The sequence below is a fragment of the Engystomops pustulosus genome, chromosome 6, assembly GCF_040894005.1.
Source record: "Engystomops pustulosus chromosome 6, aEngPut4.maternal, whole genome shotgun sequence".
NCBI classification, from domain to species: domain Eukaryota; kingdom Metazoa; phylum Chordata; class Amphibia; order Anura; family Leptodactylidae; genus Engystomops; species Engystomops pustulosus.
In genome coordinates, this window is record NC_092416.1 from 75,486,214 (window position 1) to 75,504,512 (window position 18,299).

Sequence of the window (18,299 nt, forward strand, 5' to 3'; positions counted from 1 at the left end):
GGTATAAACCAGTACCTGACCGTCTATAGATGGTCAGGTGCTGGGGCGGCTGCAGGCTGTTATTGTTGCGCTGGGATAGCCCCCTAACAGTGGCCTATCCCAGCTCAGTAATGGCGGCTGCTGCTGCTTTTTTGTATCTGGCTGATTTGAACAATAGGGGGCACCCCATGCCGTTTTTCCCCCCCATTTTTTTGTAAAAATGGGGGAAACAGCCTGGGAGCCCCCTTTAAAGGGGGGACCCCACGCATATTTTTGTCAAAAATTTGAAGAAAAAACGGCATGGGGCTCCCCCTATTTTTCAAATCAGCCAGATACAAAAAAGCAGCAGCAGCCGCCATTACTGAGCTGGGATAGGCCACTGTTAGGGGGCTATTCCAGCGCAACAATAACAGCCTGCAGCCGCCCCACTACCTGACCATCTATAGATGGTCAGGTACTGGTTTGTACCCGGCTCTTCCCGGCACCCCTGGTGGCGGTGGGTACCGGGGTAATGGTATGGGCGTTAGTGTAGTGCAAACACTAAGGCCAGCCCTTAGTAATGAGCACCGTCACCTAGCCGGCACCACTACTACGGCAAACTATGAAGAGTGTCGCAAAAAAATAAATAATCACACCGTTTTCAGAAAATTTTATTGAACAAAAAACGCAGACACACCCTCGTTGACCATTTTATTTGTTAGAACTGTCGGTCATCGATGTAATCCTTCGAATCCGAAGCAGTCCACAGCAGGCACGGTCCTGGAAGACAAAAATAACACAAACACACAAAAAAGGGCACGCAGCCACAGGGGGGGACAGGCTCGTTGTCTAGGTGGGGGACATGCTCGTTGTCTAGGGGGGGGGGACATGCTCGTTGTCTAGGGGGGGACATGGTCGTTGTCTAGGTGGGGGTACATTCTCGTTGTCTAGGTGGGGGTACATGCTCGTTGTCTAGGGGGGGGTACATGCTCGTTGTCTAGGGGGGGGGCATGCTCGTTGTCTAGGGGACATGCTCGTTGTCTAGGGGGGGCATGCTTGTTGTCTAGGGGGGGCATGCTCGTTGTCTGGGGGGGACATGCTCGTTGTCTAGGGGGGGGCATGCTCGTTGTCTGGGGGCGGACATGCCCGTTGTCTGGGGGGGACATGCTCGTTGTCTGGGGGGGACATGCTCGTTGTCTAGGGGGGGGCATGCTCGTTGTCTGGGGGCGGACATGCCCGTTGTCTGGGGGGGACATGCTCATTGTCTAGGGGGGGACATGCTCGTTGTCTAGGGGAGGACATGCTCGTTGTCTGGGGGGGGCATGCTCGTTGTCTAGGGGAGGACATGCTCGTTGTCTGGGGGGGGCATGCTCGTTGTCTAGGGGAGGACATGCTCGTTGTCTAGGAGGGCATGCTCGTTGTCTAGGGGGAGTGGAATATGCCCCCCAATTATATACATAAATATACATTGGTGCCAGTGGATGCGTTGAAGGTATGAGCAGTGGCGTGGCCAGGGGGTGTGGTTAGGGGGCGTGGCTAGGGTGTGGCTTCTGTGGGTAAAAAAATCGCCGCGGCGCGCTTCGCGCGCCGCCATTTTGTCCCTCTTTCTCCTCCACAAAAGTTGGGAGGTATGCTTTAGCTTTATATATTAGATTACAACTACAAACATTGCATTGTTAAAATAAGAAAATGGACAGCTCGCTGCTTCTGTAGGTATTACAGCCCAAGACCTTTCCAGTGCTGTATAACAGCTCCCAGTGGCCAATGCATAATGTGACAGTAGGAATCAACTTCTGTCATAAACATTTGTGTGCAGGAGGTCTAAGGACACGACAGTGATGGTAACCGGATCTTATGGCTGCCTGGATATCACAGAACAAGCAGTGTAGCGGTGTAATATGCTGCACAAGACTCCTAGGATGTATCACTATGATGCGCGGAGCCCTGCTCTCTGTTTTGGTGAAACCAAGCCTGACGAGTCATGTCCCTGGTAAATCTCCACATGAGACTCTGATAATATTAGTCATCTTCTCTATGACCATTGGCTTGGGCTGGAGGGAATGCGTGTGATGAGGGACATTGCTGTGCATTACATGCGGCAGCTGCAGGACGGGCGCCCGTCATTCCTGTCAAATTGTGTCTTTTCTCTTTCCCGCCTCACTCCTCAGCACACTAGGCGCTCTGTATGGCAGAGCTGGCGGCCCCGCCCCGTGCTGCGATGTCACTTCCGGCCGCACACAAGGGGGAAGATGGCGGCGCCCTGTAATTCGGAGCTTCCGTCCGAGGCTTCGTCTTGTCTAAAAATCCCGAAGAGCGAGGTTTTATCGCCGCCCTCCCCGGGGCTCAGCGATGGGAACCGCTCTTTGTCCAACCCGTCCACCCCAAGCCGTTCATCCCCTCTCAGCGCCGGTGTGACAGGCGGCGGGGCGGCCCCGGCGGGCCTGAGCGGGGCCTCCCCCTCCGTGTCCTTCTCCACAGCCTGCCGCGGCATGTCCTGGACCCCGGCCGAGACCAACGCACTCATCGCCGTGTGGGGGAACGAGAGGCTGGTGGAGGCGCGGTACCAGCAGCTCGAGGGCGCCGGTACCATCTTCGGGACCAAGGCGCCCGGGCCCGCCATGTACGACCGGGTGTCCCGGGCCCTGGCAGAGCTTGGCTATGAGCGCACCCCAAGCCAGTGCCGGGAGCGAATGAAGGTAAAAGCCGGAGAGGCCACGTCCATGTCTGCCACTATACCCCGGTCCCGCCATTACCCCCTCCCCCTCCTCACCACCACCACAGGCTTTGTGTGCCCCCTCCCCCACCATAACATGTCACACACCACCCTGCATGTATGCTGCATGCCTGTTATCTGCTGCACACGTGCTCTGTGCATCCTGGGGATGGGCTGCATTCACACCAACCAGTGATTTCTCCAGTCCTGTATTTCCCTGCTGTATGAATGTGTATATACCTGATGATTTCATCCATATGTCCCTGTACCCATATATACAGTGGGCTGGTAAATAATGGCTGACACAGTGCACCTCACACTGGTTCTGGTATCCCTGGGTACTGCAACGTCTATATGGCAGCATATTGTGCAGCACGTTTGCAACCCGTATTTTATAAGTTCCCATAGACTTCTATGGTTCGTACGACGTGGAAATACATGATGAAATAGGACTAGGTCTATATTTTTATAGGGCTTGCTTTTGGTACAGTACAATGGGCAATATGGCCATGTAAATGAATGACTGTATTTCCAATCTAAATGAATGGGAGAAGGGTGCTGTATGCTACCCATATATTCACCCTTTTTTCATGCGTTTATGTGAATGCAGCCTTACATGTATGATGCATGGATGTAAAACTCTGGCCAGGGCACAATAGGGGTCAAAGTTACAGGGGAGCCAGTAGTATCCAAGCAGTGCTCTGATCTCCTGATGTAGTGGCTATCTGACATGAGTCCTTGTGTCTGGTTGTCTCTTTCATGACTGGTTTCCTCAGCATTAACTTCATCAGACCTAGCATTATACCTGCTGTATACAACACTACAGGCTGGGACTACAATGTGATATGGTATATAAACTGTATAGAGCTAGAAGGAAGGGGGTGCAGGGCAGTGATATGGTCAGAACAGCCCCAGTATGAGTGGTACATTGCATATGTACATCACATAAATCTACAGCATCTCAGACATAGGTAGTTCATTGATATGGGTAGAATATGTGATAAACTCCCTAGTTTGTCTTTACACCAGAGATGTATTGAGCAAAAGAGCTTACATCTAGGGGGTGTCTTGCCAACTATTGTCCTGGTTATTGGTGATCAATATCACCAATAACATTACAGCATCTTTCTGAGCTATATTGGGTTGTGGCCATAGATTACTGGCTCACAGAGCTAAGGGCCTAAATTCAAGATACAGAAGGTTAATTTCATGGCTCCCAGGATAAGAAATGGGAAGCAAGATGGTACTGAAAGGAATTTCTGATTACCATATATACTCGAGTATAACCCTAGTTTTTCAGCACAAAAAAAATGTGCTGAAAACCCAAATTCTGCTTATACTCGAGTAAAAAAAATATAGGTTTTACCAGGTTCTAGTGGTTAAATTAGGGGCCTCGGCTTATACTGGAGTATATACATTATTTTGGGTGCTAAATATTTATATGTATCTATAGTGGTGGACCATCCCATTCTGATACTAACAATGTACAACAGTCCATGTGACTGTTACTTAGATATATGGGAATATCATAAACATTCCTTTGTGTGAACAGCAATATATTAAATATCCCTGAATGCTATATACAGGAAGTTTACGTAGAAGATAAATTCCATAGGTTTGTTCTTAAGTTGAATTTATATGCAAGTCGGAACTGTAGTTTATAATTGTAGTTCCAGGCAAAAAATATTTTTGCCCTAGTGACATGGAGTTTCAAAATTTTTAGTTGTAATGGGACCAAGGATTATCAATAAAGCATTAGACACTTTATAGCTGAACATTGCAGCCTGGGACTAAAGTAAAGCATTCAGAGAGCTTCCCCAGAGGTCACAGGGGGCAGAGGGGTAAGTCTGTAACTAGGGGTCGGCTGTAAGTCGGCTCTCCTTAAGTAGGTGACTGCCTGTACTATAGATGCTCAATCAGCACATATAGGTCCAAACCCCAACTGTTTTGTGCAGGGTGGATTCTGTGTTCTTCTCGAGCTGCATGGATATTCAGCTGTGAAAGAATCTTTCTCAATCATTGTGGTACCGTGTAATCCTGCTTTTGGCTACGGTAGAGAGGGAGTGTTCTTTCTCTACTATATGAGCAACCAATGCTGCCTACAGTTTAATGGGGTTGCTGACTATTAGGAAAAATATTAGCGGAAGTGCTAGGGAGGGCTTTAAAAAAAAAAAAAAGCTTCACTCACCACCTCTATTGGAGCTGTGCCTGTTTGTTTATAGGGGTATGGAAGCTCTGCTCGTGACTGCTTCTTGGCGCCTGGCACGCCCACCTGTTCCTATTTCCCAGTGCTGTAGCAGTCCTGGGACAGGAGACTGGCGGGCATTGGACCGCAGTGTGGGACACCGGATATGGGAGAGGAGAAAAGATTTTTTTTTTTTTTTTTTATAAAGCCTCCTGCTATTTTTTTCTAATAGTAGGATGACCCCTTTAACACTTTAGTGAGGGAGTAAGGTAAGATTTTTTTTTTCAGATTTTTTTCCATAAATTCTATGGGGTTTTTCTTTACACAAAAAGGAAATCTAGTATTTCCATGCTGCAGTTTCACAGGGTTTTATGCTGTGCAGAACCACTTCCCCCTTCCCCAGGCAGAGGGAGGGGTAAAGTCCTGAGCAAGTAGGGTGCAGATAGTGGAACAGCCTGTAAAATTTCAGCACGGAGGGGCTCTGGTATATCCCCTCTGACTTGCTGTAGATATCCCTGGGTAGCAGGAAGGTTTATCACTCCTCTCCTCCTCACCATCCCCCTTTCCGCCTGCTCAATCAGTTGAGTGTGGAGAAGAGGAGACTGACTCGGACACGCACAGGCTGCTACTGAACCCAACGCCCTAACCCCCCGCCCCACACCGGGCGCGTAAAAACATTGCGTTTTTATTGCGTTTCAAAAACATCCTGAAGTTTCCAATAGTGATCACCTGCCAAGGTAACATGGAAAAATAATGTTACCTCAGCATGTGATCACTGTTTGGAGCCTTTGGAATGTGTTTAAAATGCATCAAAAATTGCAACATGTGAACGTGGCATCAAGGCTTAAATGCCAGACCTTGCTTGGTCCATGAATCGTAGATAGAGTGATGGCCAGACTTCAAGTAGCTAACACTGTGTCTTGTGGACAGGATTCTTTGATGGCAGGAGTCCTTGCTTCCCCAAGAATCGTCAGCACCAAACTGCTAATTTTTACATTTCAGTGCTGTTCTGTGACTGTGTGTGTGAGCAGACTGACTGAAACACAAAACTCAGATCAGGTCCTGCTTGTTTGTGGCTTGGATAGTATTTATTGTGGTAAGTGCCATGCAAGTGCACCTCACACTCCGATGACACACATGTCTGTTATTTTCGGCCTGTGATTAACATGAGGCCTTAAAGGAAACCTACCATTTCAAATGGTAGGTGTAAGCTGTAAACACCGAGCACCAGCTCAGGGTGAGCTGGTGCCGGTGCTTAGTTTCGTTAGTGTTAAAACCGCGGTATCGCGGTTTTAACACTTTTTAAACTTTATAGCAGAAGCTGCTTCGGCGCTGCGCGCGACTGTGCACGCGCAACGCCTGCGGCATTTCCTATGTAGGCACGCGCACGATCGTGCGTACGCAGCGCCGAAGCAGTTTCTGCTATAAAGTTTAAAAAGTGTTAAAACCGCGACACCGTGGTTTTAACACTAACAAAACTAAGCACCGGCACCAGCTCACCTTGAGCTGGTGCTCGGTGTTTACAGCTTACACCTACCATTTGAAATGGTAGGTTTCCTTTAAGTTGCTTTGAGCAAGCAGATAAACAGTTTACTCCTGGAAATGGCAGTGTAATTCTTTGTCTAAACTGATATATCAAAATGGGTAACTACTTAGATTATGGCCACACAAGAAATACACATGTCAAGTCCTTCTTGTTGGTGATCTTTTGGATGTTGACTACCACAAAACTGTTTGCTCCGATAATCTTGTGGTTGAACACGTTACTTATCTCAGCTCATTTCTGTTTAGTTTGTATGGACAGCTTCAGTTCTTGTTCACACTGAAAATTTTTACGCTGATTAAATCCCTTTCCCACTGAAATAGAAGGCAGATGCTGTGTGAAATATAGGGCATAATGGTAAAAATCTCTGTATTGGAAAGACGGTTGGTGGATTTTAGCCAAGTATCACAGGTAACCTAGGAAACTCTTTCAGTTTATTTGCAGTACGGTAACCACTTGTTTGACTAAAATAATAATTATATGGTGGGAGTTAGATGCAGCTATAGATGACCTGACACCTCTCCATATCTCATGCTTTCACATGTTGTGTGTTTTTATATCAGCGTTTGTATGCAACAATCAGAAGCAAGTCTGAATGGGGAATAGGCACAAATCTTCCCTTTTTGTAAATCTTCCTAGTTTTGTAAATAGTGATACACAGTAATGACCAGAATACTAGGTACCAGGTACAAACAGCATGAAAGCAGTATTTCTATCTTGGACACATATGGCATAATATTTATCTGCAGGAATAGCCATAAATGTCTTATAGTTATGGATGCTACTTCTGGTAAGAGCATGCTTAATTAGCGATTTTTGGTCCTCCTGCAGAGACATAAGTAGATAGCTGCACTTCTAGTTGTAACATAGTTGGTTTTGTTTGGTTTGTCTATTTACCTTCTTGTGTTGTTTTAGACTCTCCGGAGATGCTACAGTCGTGTAAAAGAGCGTGGTATTGGCAAGAGGAAGAGTAGCTACACATTTGAGCAGCTGGAACGGGTTTTTGGACAAGGGGGTTGGGATACCCAGCCCTGTCAACCAGTGCTCATTAACAGTAGTGGCTTGTACCAGGAAATGGAGTCTGATGGCAGCACCATGGAGGACTACTCTCAGGAGGACTGGGGGAACCACAGCCAGGAGATCCAGGGCTTTCCTGGGGAGGATTTGGGTAAGACTCCAGTTACTTTACCTTATTCTTATTTTCCATACTTTTGCAGTTTAGATGTTTGTGAGACCTTTACCTCACACCAAATCTGCATAAGATGAGATCTTTATGGTATCTATAGGTTTATTATAGCTGTTTATTAAAAATTTGTATTATTTCCTAAAAATTTTAATCTATTCCCTATAAATAATTTTAGTCTAGATAACAGTAAATGGCATACAACATTCTCACACTTGCACAGGGGTAGAAAAGGCTAACATTTCATACTTGACACCTGCTCCATACCACAATACCGATGAGCTTCATGCACAAGGAGAGCTGCCGTGTGGAGTCTTCAGTGGAGGCAATGAGGCAGTGGAAGAAATTGGGAAGAGGTCGGAGGAGCCAGGTGAGGTTTGACAGGTGGATCCCACCAATGTCTGTGTTTGTCCAAGGGATTAATGAATGCAAAGTAAATGTTTTAGCTGTAGAGAGTTCAAGAAATTTTTATACTTAAAGTGTAACTCTAAAGTTATAATGATTTTACCTATGTGATTCCCCCTTGGAAAACAAACTGAACGATGCCCATATTGGGCTGCTCGCCCTTTTCTTTCCACAGTTATGGCATTTTCTGTTCTGAAAGTGTTTGACAAATCTCTCTCACCAGTGGTGCAGTGGAAGGAGACTAACCTCTTCTTGTATATGCCCTAAAGCAGATTCACTCTACTCACAGCTCCCATGATACCTTGTGTTCTCTCATTAAATAATTAACATGAGATCCAGTGAACTAGTAAATCCACTGAACACTGCATAATGCACATACAGGATGTATATGGTGACTAGTCTGGCAAGTTCTGTCACATGGGGGAGCATGGAAAATGTAAGAAGTAGTAGAAATCAGAAGTAAACTCTTTAAATAATTTGAATAGTCTTTGCTGTGTAGGCACTAAGTTAATAGCTTCTCTACACTATGCAGAAGATGTCTACTACAAGGTGGGGAGGGGGCAGCATGAGGTGAAGAGAGAGACAGAGAACGTTCTGGAGAATCAGACTGGGATGGATGGACTGATAGGCAACAGGGGAGATATCACTATTCTGTGCAGGAGACATCTGTCTTCACAGCAGTAAACACACTGAGCCCTGCTATGCAGAGAGAGAGCTCTGTCACATGACCTCCCCCTCCCTTCCCCTCTGAATAGCAGCCCCTCCCCTCTATCACTTCCTTCTTGAAATCTACAGTTCACAAGAGAAACTAGAAATGGCTAAGTATAGAGCCAGGCTAAATTGAAGAAGATAGCAAAGAAATGGTGTAAGTAGTATTAAAATTTGTGTAAAAAATAATTTGCAGTTGTGCTTTAAAGCAAGTTGTTGAGTTAGTCTTAGATGGGGGTTGTCTGCCTTTCATAGACTTTCAAATAGATAATGTCTATAATTGAAGTCTCTGTTCTGGGAACCCATCTTGACATGGACGTCTAGAAACTGCTGGGTGGCAGTGTAATAAGCCTTCTCACTATATTCTCCTATAAAATGTAAGAGACCAAATTATACCAATATATTACTGTATGGCAGAACCTCTCCCATCAACAGAAGCAGCTATGAGAAGTTCTGTACTCCCCTGTTTTGTGAAGTTTATCAGCAAGTGAGAGGCCTCTTGTTAGCTATACAAATCCATATGTGATTACGTGAATTTGCAGATAAGAAGCAATAAATAATGCTCAATGATGTATACTGGGGACCTGGAACATAAGGAAAGAGCAGGGGGGATCACATGACTTTTTTTCTCTGTACGTGACCTTTTTTTCAGTTACTATGACCTGGACCCTGTAAGAGGCTCCCATAGCTGTCATTCGGTACTACCATGCAGTAAATACAAGTGACCAGACCCGCAAAAATCTATAAAAAGTCATCAAGAGGTTGTACAATCGTCAATATAGGTTCAATGAAAACATAAACTCATCCTGCAAAAAATGTCACTTGACACCGAAGTATAAAAAAGGTCTCGGAATATGTCGCTACAAGACTTTTCTTGTAATATTATAATTAATGGTTTTAAGACCTAACCAAATTATAAAAGTTTGGTATCTCTGTGATTGCATTGATTTAAAGAATGAAGGTGTCAATTGTTTTTACCACTTTTGTCAAGATCAATGTGCAATTGCGCTTTATTATAATAATAATAATAATTCTATTTTATATAGCGCACACAGATTACGCAGCGCTGCACAACGCATGTCAAATTGGTCCCTGTCCCTTTGGGGCGCACAATCTAAACAACCTAACAGTATGTTTTGGAGTGTGGGAGGAAACCCACACAAACACAGAGAGAACATACAAACTCTTTGCAGATGTTGACCTGGGTGGGATTCGAACTGAGGACCCCAGCGCTGCAAGGCTGTAGTGCTCCCCACTCGGCCACCATTCACTTTCTGCCAATTCCACCACAATTTTTTTTTTTTTTTTCCAGTTTCCTAGTGCAATTCACAAAATAAATGATGGCACTCCAAAGTAGAATTTTACTCTGATATAACTTTATAAATGGGGAAAAGTCACAATGAAATGACTTGTGCATTGAGGAGAGTGAAACGTGGAAATCAAAACCCAGAAAAAAATGGTATTCAAGTTGTTATAAAAAGAGACAACCGCAGACATGAAAGATTTCTCATTCAAGGAAATATAGGAAGAGAAGGGTGTGAGTCTTTCTGCTGATTTCAGAAAAAAAAAATCCAATAGCCTTCTATTGACTTCACTGGGAAAGGTATTTTGGAACAGATTACCAGTGTAAATGTGCCTCTGTTTAAATGTACACTAAGGGATCATCAAGACGGATGTGCCTGTTGCGTGTCCGCAAAAAAAATGCAGACGTGTGCAATTCGTAATGTAGCCGCGTTGTACTGTATTTTTACATTAATGGTTTTAATCCAGTGTAGAGTATTACTTGCATCAGTTGTCTATATTCAATCTTACTCAATTTGGGAGTTGTTTTCAGTATAAAGCTTGTGTTTTCCTTTGGGAGTAACAAAATGGCTTGGTGATGAGTGGGCATACAGGTGCCTAGTGTGTCCCTTAATTTGCTTTGATGTGCACTTGTGCGTGCAGTTGTATCTGGTGACTCTTCCCCGTTTTCCCAACATGTGTAAATGTTTTATACGCTCTTTATTTTATTTTTATTTCGTTGTATTTATTTTGTTTTTTAGTACCTTGGGTGGTCCAGAAGCAGCCTGTGCCTTGTCCCCCTAATGACGGTACTGTACTGTATTTTTTTTTTTTTCTCTACCATTAACTAACCCCCCCCCCCCCCCCCAGCGTTTAAATGAGTTTTTCCATGAAGACATCCTTAACTTTCGTAGAAAGCTGTAGATCTGGTATCTCTCATCCCTTCCTGGGGAGCTGCTGTATTAGTACCTGGCAGTGTCTCCAACAAATGGTTTTTATAGAATGCATGAATGGCCCAAGAACCTTCTGGCACAGATCTTTGCCCTAAGAAGGGAATGTTGGTTCCCTCTAATGTCTATACTATGCTTTATGGCAGATGCATAGAAATTATCTTTTGAAGGGACAGCTGAAAACTAAAGCATATATATACTTACATACACACTTTCTAATTGGGGAGATTAATTTTTCCGGAAACTTCTTAAATGTCAGTTGTTGGATTTAATAGCTTCTAATTTTTGTAGTTTTTTAAATTTGCATAAAATCATACCTGACAAATGTATGAACGGACAACAAATCTGGAGCTGTAGTGGATCATAACAATATACACCACAGACAATCATTCTAATTTGTGGTGCCCTTATAACACCTTGATAGTACAAAAAATGTTGCACTTGGACCCCTAATTGTCATGGTAAAAATGGACCAATTCTGCTGTCGAGTGCAATGTATGGCTTAAAGTAACAAAACCGAACTGGAACATTTACATGTCTGTATGATGTGAATTGGCTGTGGGCTTTAAGGGGCTTTCACTGTTTTGACATAATGTCCACATTATTGCTGCAGGTATGTCACAAACTTAAAGGAGTTAACCACTTTACCTCATATGTTTATTTTTTTTTGGGGGGGGGGGGGTTTAATTTGTAGGGCAGGAGGGCAGGATATTAGGTAATATACCAATATGAATCTAATAGTTCTGCTCTGCTTTTCTTTAAATATAGTGAAGCCTCCTGTCTTAAGCTTAAGTGGATCAGAACTTTTAATAGATGTATAATGGTAAATTGCCTAATATTCTACCCCCCACACTTACACATTACAAAAACATGCAGTAAAGTGGCCACCCTCTGTAAAGCTAAATTGGTGGCTTTTATCCATTTATTTTGCACATAAGAACATGCCCTTACAATAGCTTGGGCTCTGTAATTGATAAATGTCGGTGCTGTGATACACGATGCTCGGAGGCCCTTCTTACCCTACAGAACAGTGCCATAGTGTTATTGTTCAGTGCCACTGTTTTACTAGGTAGAAGGGAATACTTGCATCATGTGTCACTATGATGCTCAAAGTCCTACCCTTGGCACTGTGGATGGCCTGGGACTCAGACTGAATGACCTCTGAGTATAACGCTATATCATCAGTATAAATTTACCATGTAGCATGAAGAGTGTTGTAATATCTTGCCCGAAATTAATGACTCTACTTTTGTTCAACTCTGAATTCTCATTTCCTTTTTTTATTTTTAGAAGAAATTGCTGTTCCTAAAAGACCTCCAAAGAATAGAGAGCCTGCTGAAGATATACAGTAAGTACTGATTTAAACACCCCAAATAATTTCCAAACTATAATATGTCCCAAGTTGTTGTGTGGTGGGCCTTTGCAACGCAGTCTGAAAAGGCTCTAGTGTTCGCGCTTTTTTTTTCACATTTTTGTAAGCACCAGTTTAAAGGGGTTATACGGTCCCCAAACCAAAAAAAATGCTGGGTGTGATAAATACACCCCCTACTCATACCAATACAATGTTTTCCACTTAAATCATGTGGAAATCATTATTTTTACAATGGTTTACCTTTTTATTCCGGGAATGCCAGGATCGATGAATCAAGATGGCCGCAGCACTCCGCATGGGGACTTCAAGTCCCATGATACTCCACTTCCACGGAGCAGAGTGTGCTCGTGCACAGAATGCACAGCAGCCATTGGCTGCTTGTGCTGTGCGCTAGTATTGTGGAGAGTGCACGACTGCCATGCATTCTCTGCAAGTTCCCCTGGATCAATGTGGCTCCATATAGGATATGTAATGCAGCCATCTACCAGCATTACGTTGTGTGTGGCACATGTGCGCGCACACAGTAGGCTGGCGCTTGTAAGTGGCCGCGTATCGCTGAGTGCGGACCACGCATGCGTGGCCAGCGCTGCAGAATGTGTACCTGTCGTTTCCCTGTAGATGGGTAAGTAGAAAACACTGCTGACATTCTAACTTGCAATTTAATTACCGTATATACTCGAGTATAAGCCGACCCGAGTATAAGCCGAGACCCCTAATTTTACCACAAAAAAAATGGGAAAACCTATTGACTCGAGTATAAGCCGAGGGTGTAGTATACAGCCAGCTAGCCCCCTGTAGTATACAGCCTGTCCCAAGTAGTATACAATCAGCCTGCCCCCATGAAGTATACAATCAGCCTGCCCCCATGAAGTATACAGCCTGCCCCCATGAAGTATACAGCCTGCCCCCATGAAGTATACAGCCTGCTCCCATGAAGTATACAGCCTGCTCCCATGAAGTATACAGCCTGCTCCCATGAAGTATACAGCCTGCTCCCATGAAGTATACAGCCTGCTCCCATGAAGTATACAGCCTGCTCCCATGAAGTATACAGCCTGCTCCCATGAAGTATACAGCCTGCTCCCATGAAGTATACAGCCTGCCCCCATGAAGTATACAGCCTGCTCCCATGAAGTATACAGCCTGCCCCCATGAAGTATACAGCCTGCCCCCATGAAGTATACAGCCTGCCCCCATGAAGTATACAGCCTGCCCCCATGAAGTATACAGCCTGCCCCCATGAAGTATACAGCCTGCCCCCAAAAAGTATACAGCCTGCCCCAAAAAGTATACAGCCTGCCCTCAGTATAATAAAAAAATAAACTTAATACTCACCCTCCGACGATACTCACCTTTGATTTGAAGTGGCGGCTCCCGGTTCTCGGCGGCGGCTCCTGGTCCTGGGCGGCGGCTCCCGGTCCTCGGCGGCAGCTCCCGATCCTCTGCGGCGGCTTCTCTCTTCGATCTTCACGTGCCGGCAGTCGCGTCCATGCGACTTGCCAGCGGGCGCACAGTGCGATGCGGCGGTGTCGCCGCTGATGACGTCATCAGCGGCGACACCGCTACATCATATTGTGCGCCCGCCGGCAAGTCGCATAGACGCGACTGCCGGCACTTGAAAATCGAAGAGAGAAGCCGCCGCAGAGGATCGGGAGCTGCCGCCGAGGACCAGGAGCCGCCGCCGAGGACCGGGAGCCGGATGGTGAGTATTAATTTTTTTTTTTTTTTATTAACTCATGTTTTTTTTTTTATTAACTCGTGTATAAGCCGAGATTAGGTTTTTCAGCACATTTTTTGTGCTGAAAAACTCGGCTTATACACGAGTATATACGGTATCTGTAAAACCCCCAAGAATCGTTAATAACATTGAATTAGTGTAGACGGTGTTTATAGGTTATCTAGAAAGTGGGGGGCAATGTCTGCAGCCATACAACCCCTTTAAGGGCCATAACCTTTTTTTTTTTTTTGCATGCTAAAAGTTGAAAAAAAGGTGTTTTTTTGTTTTTTTTTTTATAAATGAACTCAAAATGAACATTTCTAACCCCTTAAGGACGTAGCCATTTTAGAGCTTAAGGCTCAGTCCCATTTTTTGGATCCTGACTTGCGTCGCTTTATATGGTTACAACTTTTGAACACTGTTACTTATCAAAGTGATTCTGAGATTGTTTTTTTCCACATATGTTGTACTTCATTTTAGTGGTAAATTTTGGCTGATAAGTTTTGCGTTAATTTACAAAAAAAGAAACAATGATTCATTTCAGGCAGATAGATTTACCACCTAAATAAATTGCTGAATAACATTTCCCATATGTCTGCTTTACATTTTCATAATTTCGAAAGGTGTGGATAATTTATTTTGCTGTCGTGCGGCTTACAAATCAAAAATCAGTTTTCCGGATTTTCAGAATTGACTATTTTGCGGATTAATACAGTTTTGAATGCAATTTTACATATTAAGCATTAAAACCACCCTACATAATCAACACCTTTTCAAATCTGCACCCCTCAAACTATCAGAGCTTTTAGGAAGACTGTTAACCCCTTGAGACCTTCCTAGTAATTGAATCAAAATGAAGATGAAATTTAGAATGGTCAAATTTTGTCGGTTATACGCTCATTTAGCCAAAAAATTTACACATGTCCAAAATATAAAAAGAGAAAATCCATCCTAAAATTTGTTATGTAATTTCTGCCGAGTACAGAGAACCAATTCCCCCCCATTTTGCCATTTTGCAACATATTAAAACCTGTAATAAACAGTGATCGAAAGGCATTACAGTCCTCAAATATGTAGCAATGAAAACGTCATCTCCTCTAGCAAAAAATGACATGTCACACAGTTGTATACACCGACGTATTGGAAAGTTGTAAGCACCAGAAGGCAAAATGAAGATTTTTTTTTTTTTTTTTTTTGTACAGATGGTTTTAAATTTTTTCTAAAGGTATTAAAACATAATAAAACCTATATAGTATCCCCATAATCATGTCGATCCAAAGAGGAGGCATGCAATATTAAATACCATCACTATGAATTGCAATTTATTACGCAAATATTAAACCTTTACACAGGTCTGTACGTAGGAAAAACAAATGTTACACATTTTTTGAAGGTGGGGAATAAAAAATGGAAACACAAAAACAGAAGTGCCTGGTCGTTAAGGGGTTAAATGGCACCAATGTGTCCCACAGATGATAAACCCTCATACGTCTCTATATCAAGGGGAGAAATTTAAAAAAATATGGAATGAGGGGAGTAAGAAAGAAAAAACACAAAAATGAAAAGGGGTCGAGTACTGTAAGGATTGATGTAATGTATAATATGTACCATTTTTTCTGGTGCACTGAATGACTTGAAAGTGATTTATGTACATTGATATATGTACCCTATTTTTTAGTTCACTTTATAAAGGTGCCAACTTTACTGTTTATTTGCTGCACAGTTGAGGATAACCACCTTTAATCAAACCTGTTTTACTTGCAGAAAAAGAGAAATACTGCAGACCATCATGCACATCTTAGAGTCCGTCCAGCTTAAATGGGAGCTTTTTCAAAGCTGGACAGATTTCTCAAGGTTGCACCTCTCAAACAAACTGGCAATATTTGGCATTGGATACAACACTCGGTGGAAAGAGGATATTCGATATCATTATGCAGAAATCAGTTCACAGGTTCCACTTGGAAAGCGACTGCGTGAGTACTTCAATCCTGAGAAGCCGGAGGGGCGGGTGGTTATGACCAGAGTACAGAAAATGAATTGGAAAAATGTGTATTATAAGTTTCTGGAAATTACCATCAGCGAAGCTCGGTGTCTTGAACTGCATATGGAGACCGACTGGATTCCTATAGCTCACTCAAAGCCTATCGGTGGAGACATAGTTCAGTACCTCCTACCTGGTGGGATTCCCAAATGTCCAGGTCTTTATGCCATTGGATACGAGGAACTAAGGAGCAAACCTGACAATGCAGTAGTTGATTTAGTTAATGATGGTAACTGTGAGTCTCCGGCGGGACATGCCTCGAAATCTGATCCAGTAACTCCTAAAATCAACTATTGTTATCTAGGTATTGCCGAAAGCATAACGTTACAGCAGTGCTTGTTCTTTCATTTCCAGTCCACCATCAAGAACCAAAGCAAAGAGTGGGCAAGTATCAATGGATTTTTAGCACAGAACTGTAAGGTGGAGCCTGGGGTATCCCCAAAAACCATCTACATCAAGTTTGTTGAGGTAGAGAGAGATTTTCTTTCTGCTGGGTCTTTAGTAGAGTGCCTGGAAAAAGCCATTGGTTACCCATTAAAGTTCAACAAATGAATCTTGTCCTTTATAAGGACTTGGGCTTCTACAGACACCTACCCCTTTCTCACCAGGGTTTTGCTGTTGAACTGTGAATGAGTTTTGTCTATTGGGAGGGAGGGGTTACGACTGTCTGATATTCGGAATAATCATCCCCACTCTGAAGACCTTTGTCCTTGGAAAATGGGGACTGTATGTTTGGGGGTTCAAATGATGTTTTTATAAAAGAATTTTATTGTAGAGCCCTGATATGTATTGCTGTATGTACATTCCACATTGGACATAGCTTATACTTTCATTTTTCAAAGGAAATACTGTAATTTTTTTGTTCACTTTTCATTTTTACATATCTATTTGTGTGTTGACAACAAATTTAGAGAAGTAATGAATGAAGACGTTAAACCTCACAAGAAACCGACAAACAGGAGGCCATCGTAGCCCAGGTAGACGATGTTGTATATAATTTTAGACGATCACTTTTTTTATACCCATTAAGTGTTTTTACTATTTCCAGCCAGTGTTGCCTGCAAAGACTGTTTCGTACTGTATCCACTCTTAGCTGTCTTGCCATATCTTCCATATCTTTTATTTTATTCATTAAAGTATTAAATTAATTTTTTTTATTTTTTTGCCATTGCAAGTTTTCTCGAGGAGAATTTGGAGAAAAAAAAGCTTTTCTGAAAATGTGGGTCCTATTCTTGTCGCTTTACAATTATACCAGAAGCCAAATACTTGTACCTTAGCGTCGCCATATAAGTGTTTTCTACTTCTAATTCGCCCTCTACAATTGTAAGAATTCTGCCTACTTGGACAAGAAATAACGAAGCACTACTAGATAAAGGAAGTCCTCAGTGCCTTTCTTCAGATGAACATCTTTTGAAGGAAACCTGTCATTTGATTTGATACATTACAAAGCAAACATACCTTGAGAATGCTGTAGCTATAATGATGCAGGATCATATCTTGGGTAATCCCTGTGCTGAGTGGTTTTGCTGATAAAACAGATATAACATTATGATAATGCAGCTTTGTCGCTTCTATGGCTGGTTCAGCGCTTCTCCTAGCATAGTGATGGCAAACCTTTTAGAGAGCGAGTGCCCAAAGGACAACAAAATCCCACTTATTTCAGTGCCAACATGGGAATTTAAGCAATAACTTATTGCTTACATCCTTGTCAAAGCTTTCAATCGAGTTGGTGTCCTTAGGACATCAATACAGAAGAATTTTAGATGATTGTAGCATCCCTCCAAGGTCCCCTGTACAGAAAGGATGCAGGGCCCATGGCAGGAGCTCAAATTATAATTCAGCACGGTCCACATCGTCTAACTTCTTCTGCAGTCCCAGGCAGCCAATGTTGTGTTGCTGTAAAATAGTACTGAGTGCACAATGCCTGTGTGGCCTGGGATTGCAGGAGGAGGCCATGGGTCCTGTCTTATGAACTCTATGCTGTGGACCTGGGTGCCCACAGAGAGGGCTCTGAGTGCCACCTCTGGCACCTGTGCCATAGGTTCGCCACCACTGTCCTAGCAGGTGATTTATTCACTGCAGGAGAGGATGATGTAATCCCTGGGTTGTGACTGAAGGCAGAATAATCATTTGCTTCACCATCCCCCAGCTGCTGTATGAGTCATCCAGCTTAGGTTGATTAGTCATGTCTTGACTAACCTCCATTTGCAATTACAAGCTCTTTGTAATGTTTTTGTCTAGGC

At 43.5% G+C, this 18,299-nt stretch overlaps 1 protein-coding gene across 4 annotated transcripts; it reads left to right on the top strand.

The window, feature by feature from the left end:
- Window positions 1-2,105: 2,105 nt before the first annotated feature.
- On the top strand, window positions 2,106-17,213 carry MSANTD2 (Myb/SANT DNA binding domain containing 2). Of its 4 annotated transcripts, XM_072156616.1 has the most exons (6): window positions 2,107-2,654; window positions 7,315-7,567; window positions 7,806-7,952; window positions 10,738-10,785; window positions 12,217-12,274; window positions 15,780-17,213. In XM_072156616.1, the coding sequence occupies exons 1-6, from the start codon at window positions 2,208-2,210 to the stop codon at window positions 16,606-16,608; spliced, it is 1,782 nt and encodes a 593-aa protein (XP_072012717.1). In that variant the 5' UTR covers window positions 2,107-2,207; the 3' UTR covers window positions 16,609-17,213. The 4 variants fall into 4 exon arrangements, with proteins under 4 accessions (XP_072012718.1, XP_072012719.1, XP_072012720.1 ...); XM_072156617.1 differs by lacking the exon at window positions 10,738-10,785 and having other exon boundaries at window positions 2,106-2,654; XM_072156618.1 differs by lacking the exon at window positions 7,806-7,952 and having other exon boundaries at window positions 2,106-2,654.
- The last annotated feature ends 1,086 nt before the right edge of the window (window positions 17,214-18,299 follow it).

What these genes read in the sequence shown, in the direction of transcription:
- MSANTD2 (XM_072156616.1), top strand. Translation starts at nt 2,208, where the DNA reads ATGGCGGCGCCCTGTAATTCGGAGCTTCCGTCCGAGGCTTCGTCTTGT. An exon ending in GAAGAGGTCGGAGGAGCCAG is followed by an intron (nt 7,953 to 10,737) that starts GTGAGGTTTGAC and finishes TTTGTTTTTTAG; the next exon opens with TACCTTGGGTGGTCCAGAAG. An exon ending in GCCTTGTCCCCCTAATGACG is followed by an intron (nt 10,786 to 12,216) that starts GTACTGTACTGT and finishes TTTTATTTTTAG; the next exon opens with AAGAAATTGCTGTTCCTAAA.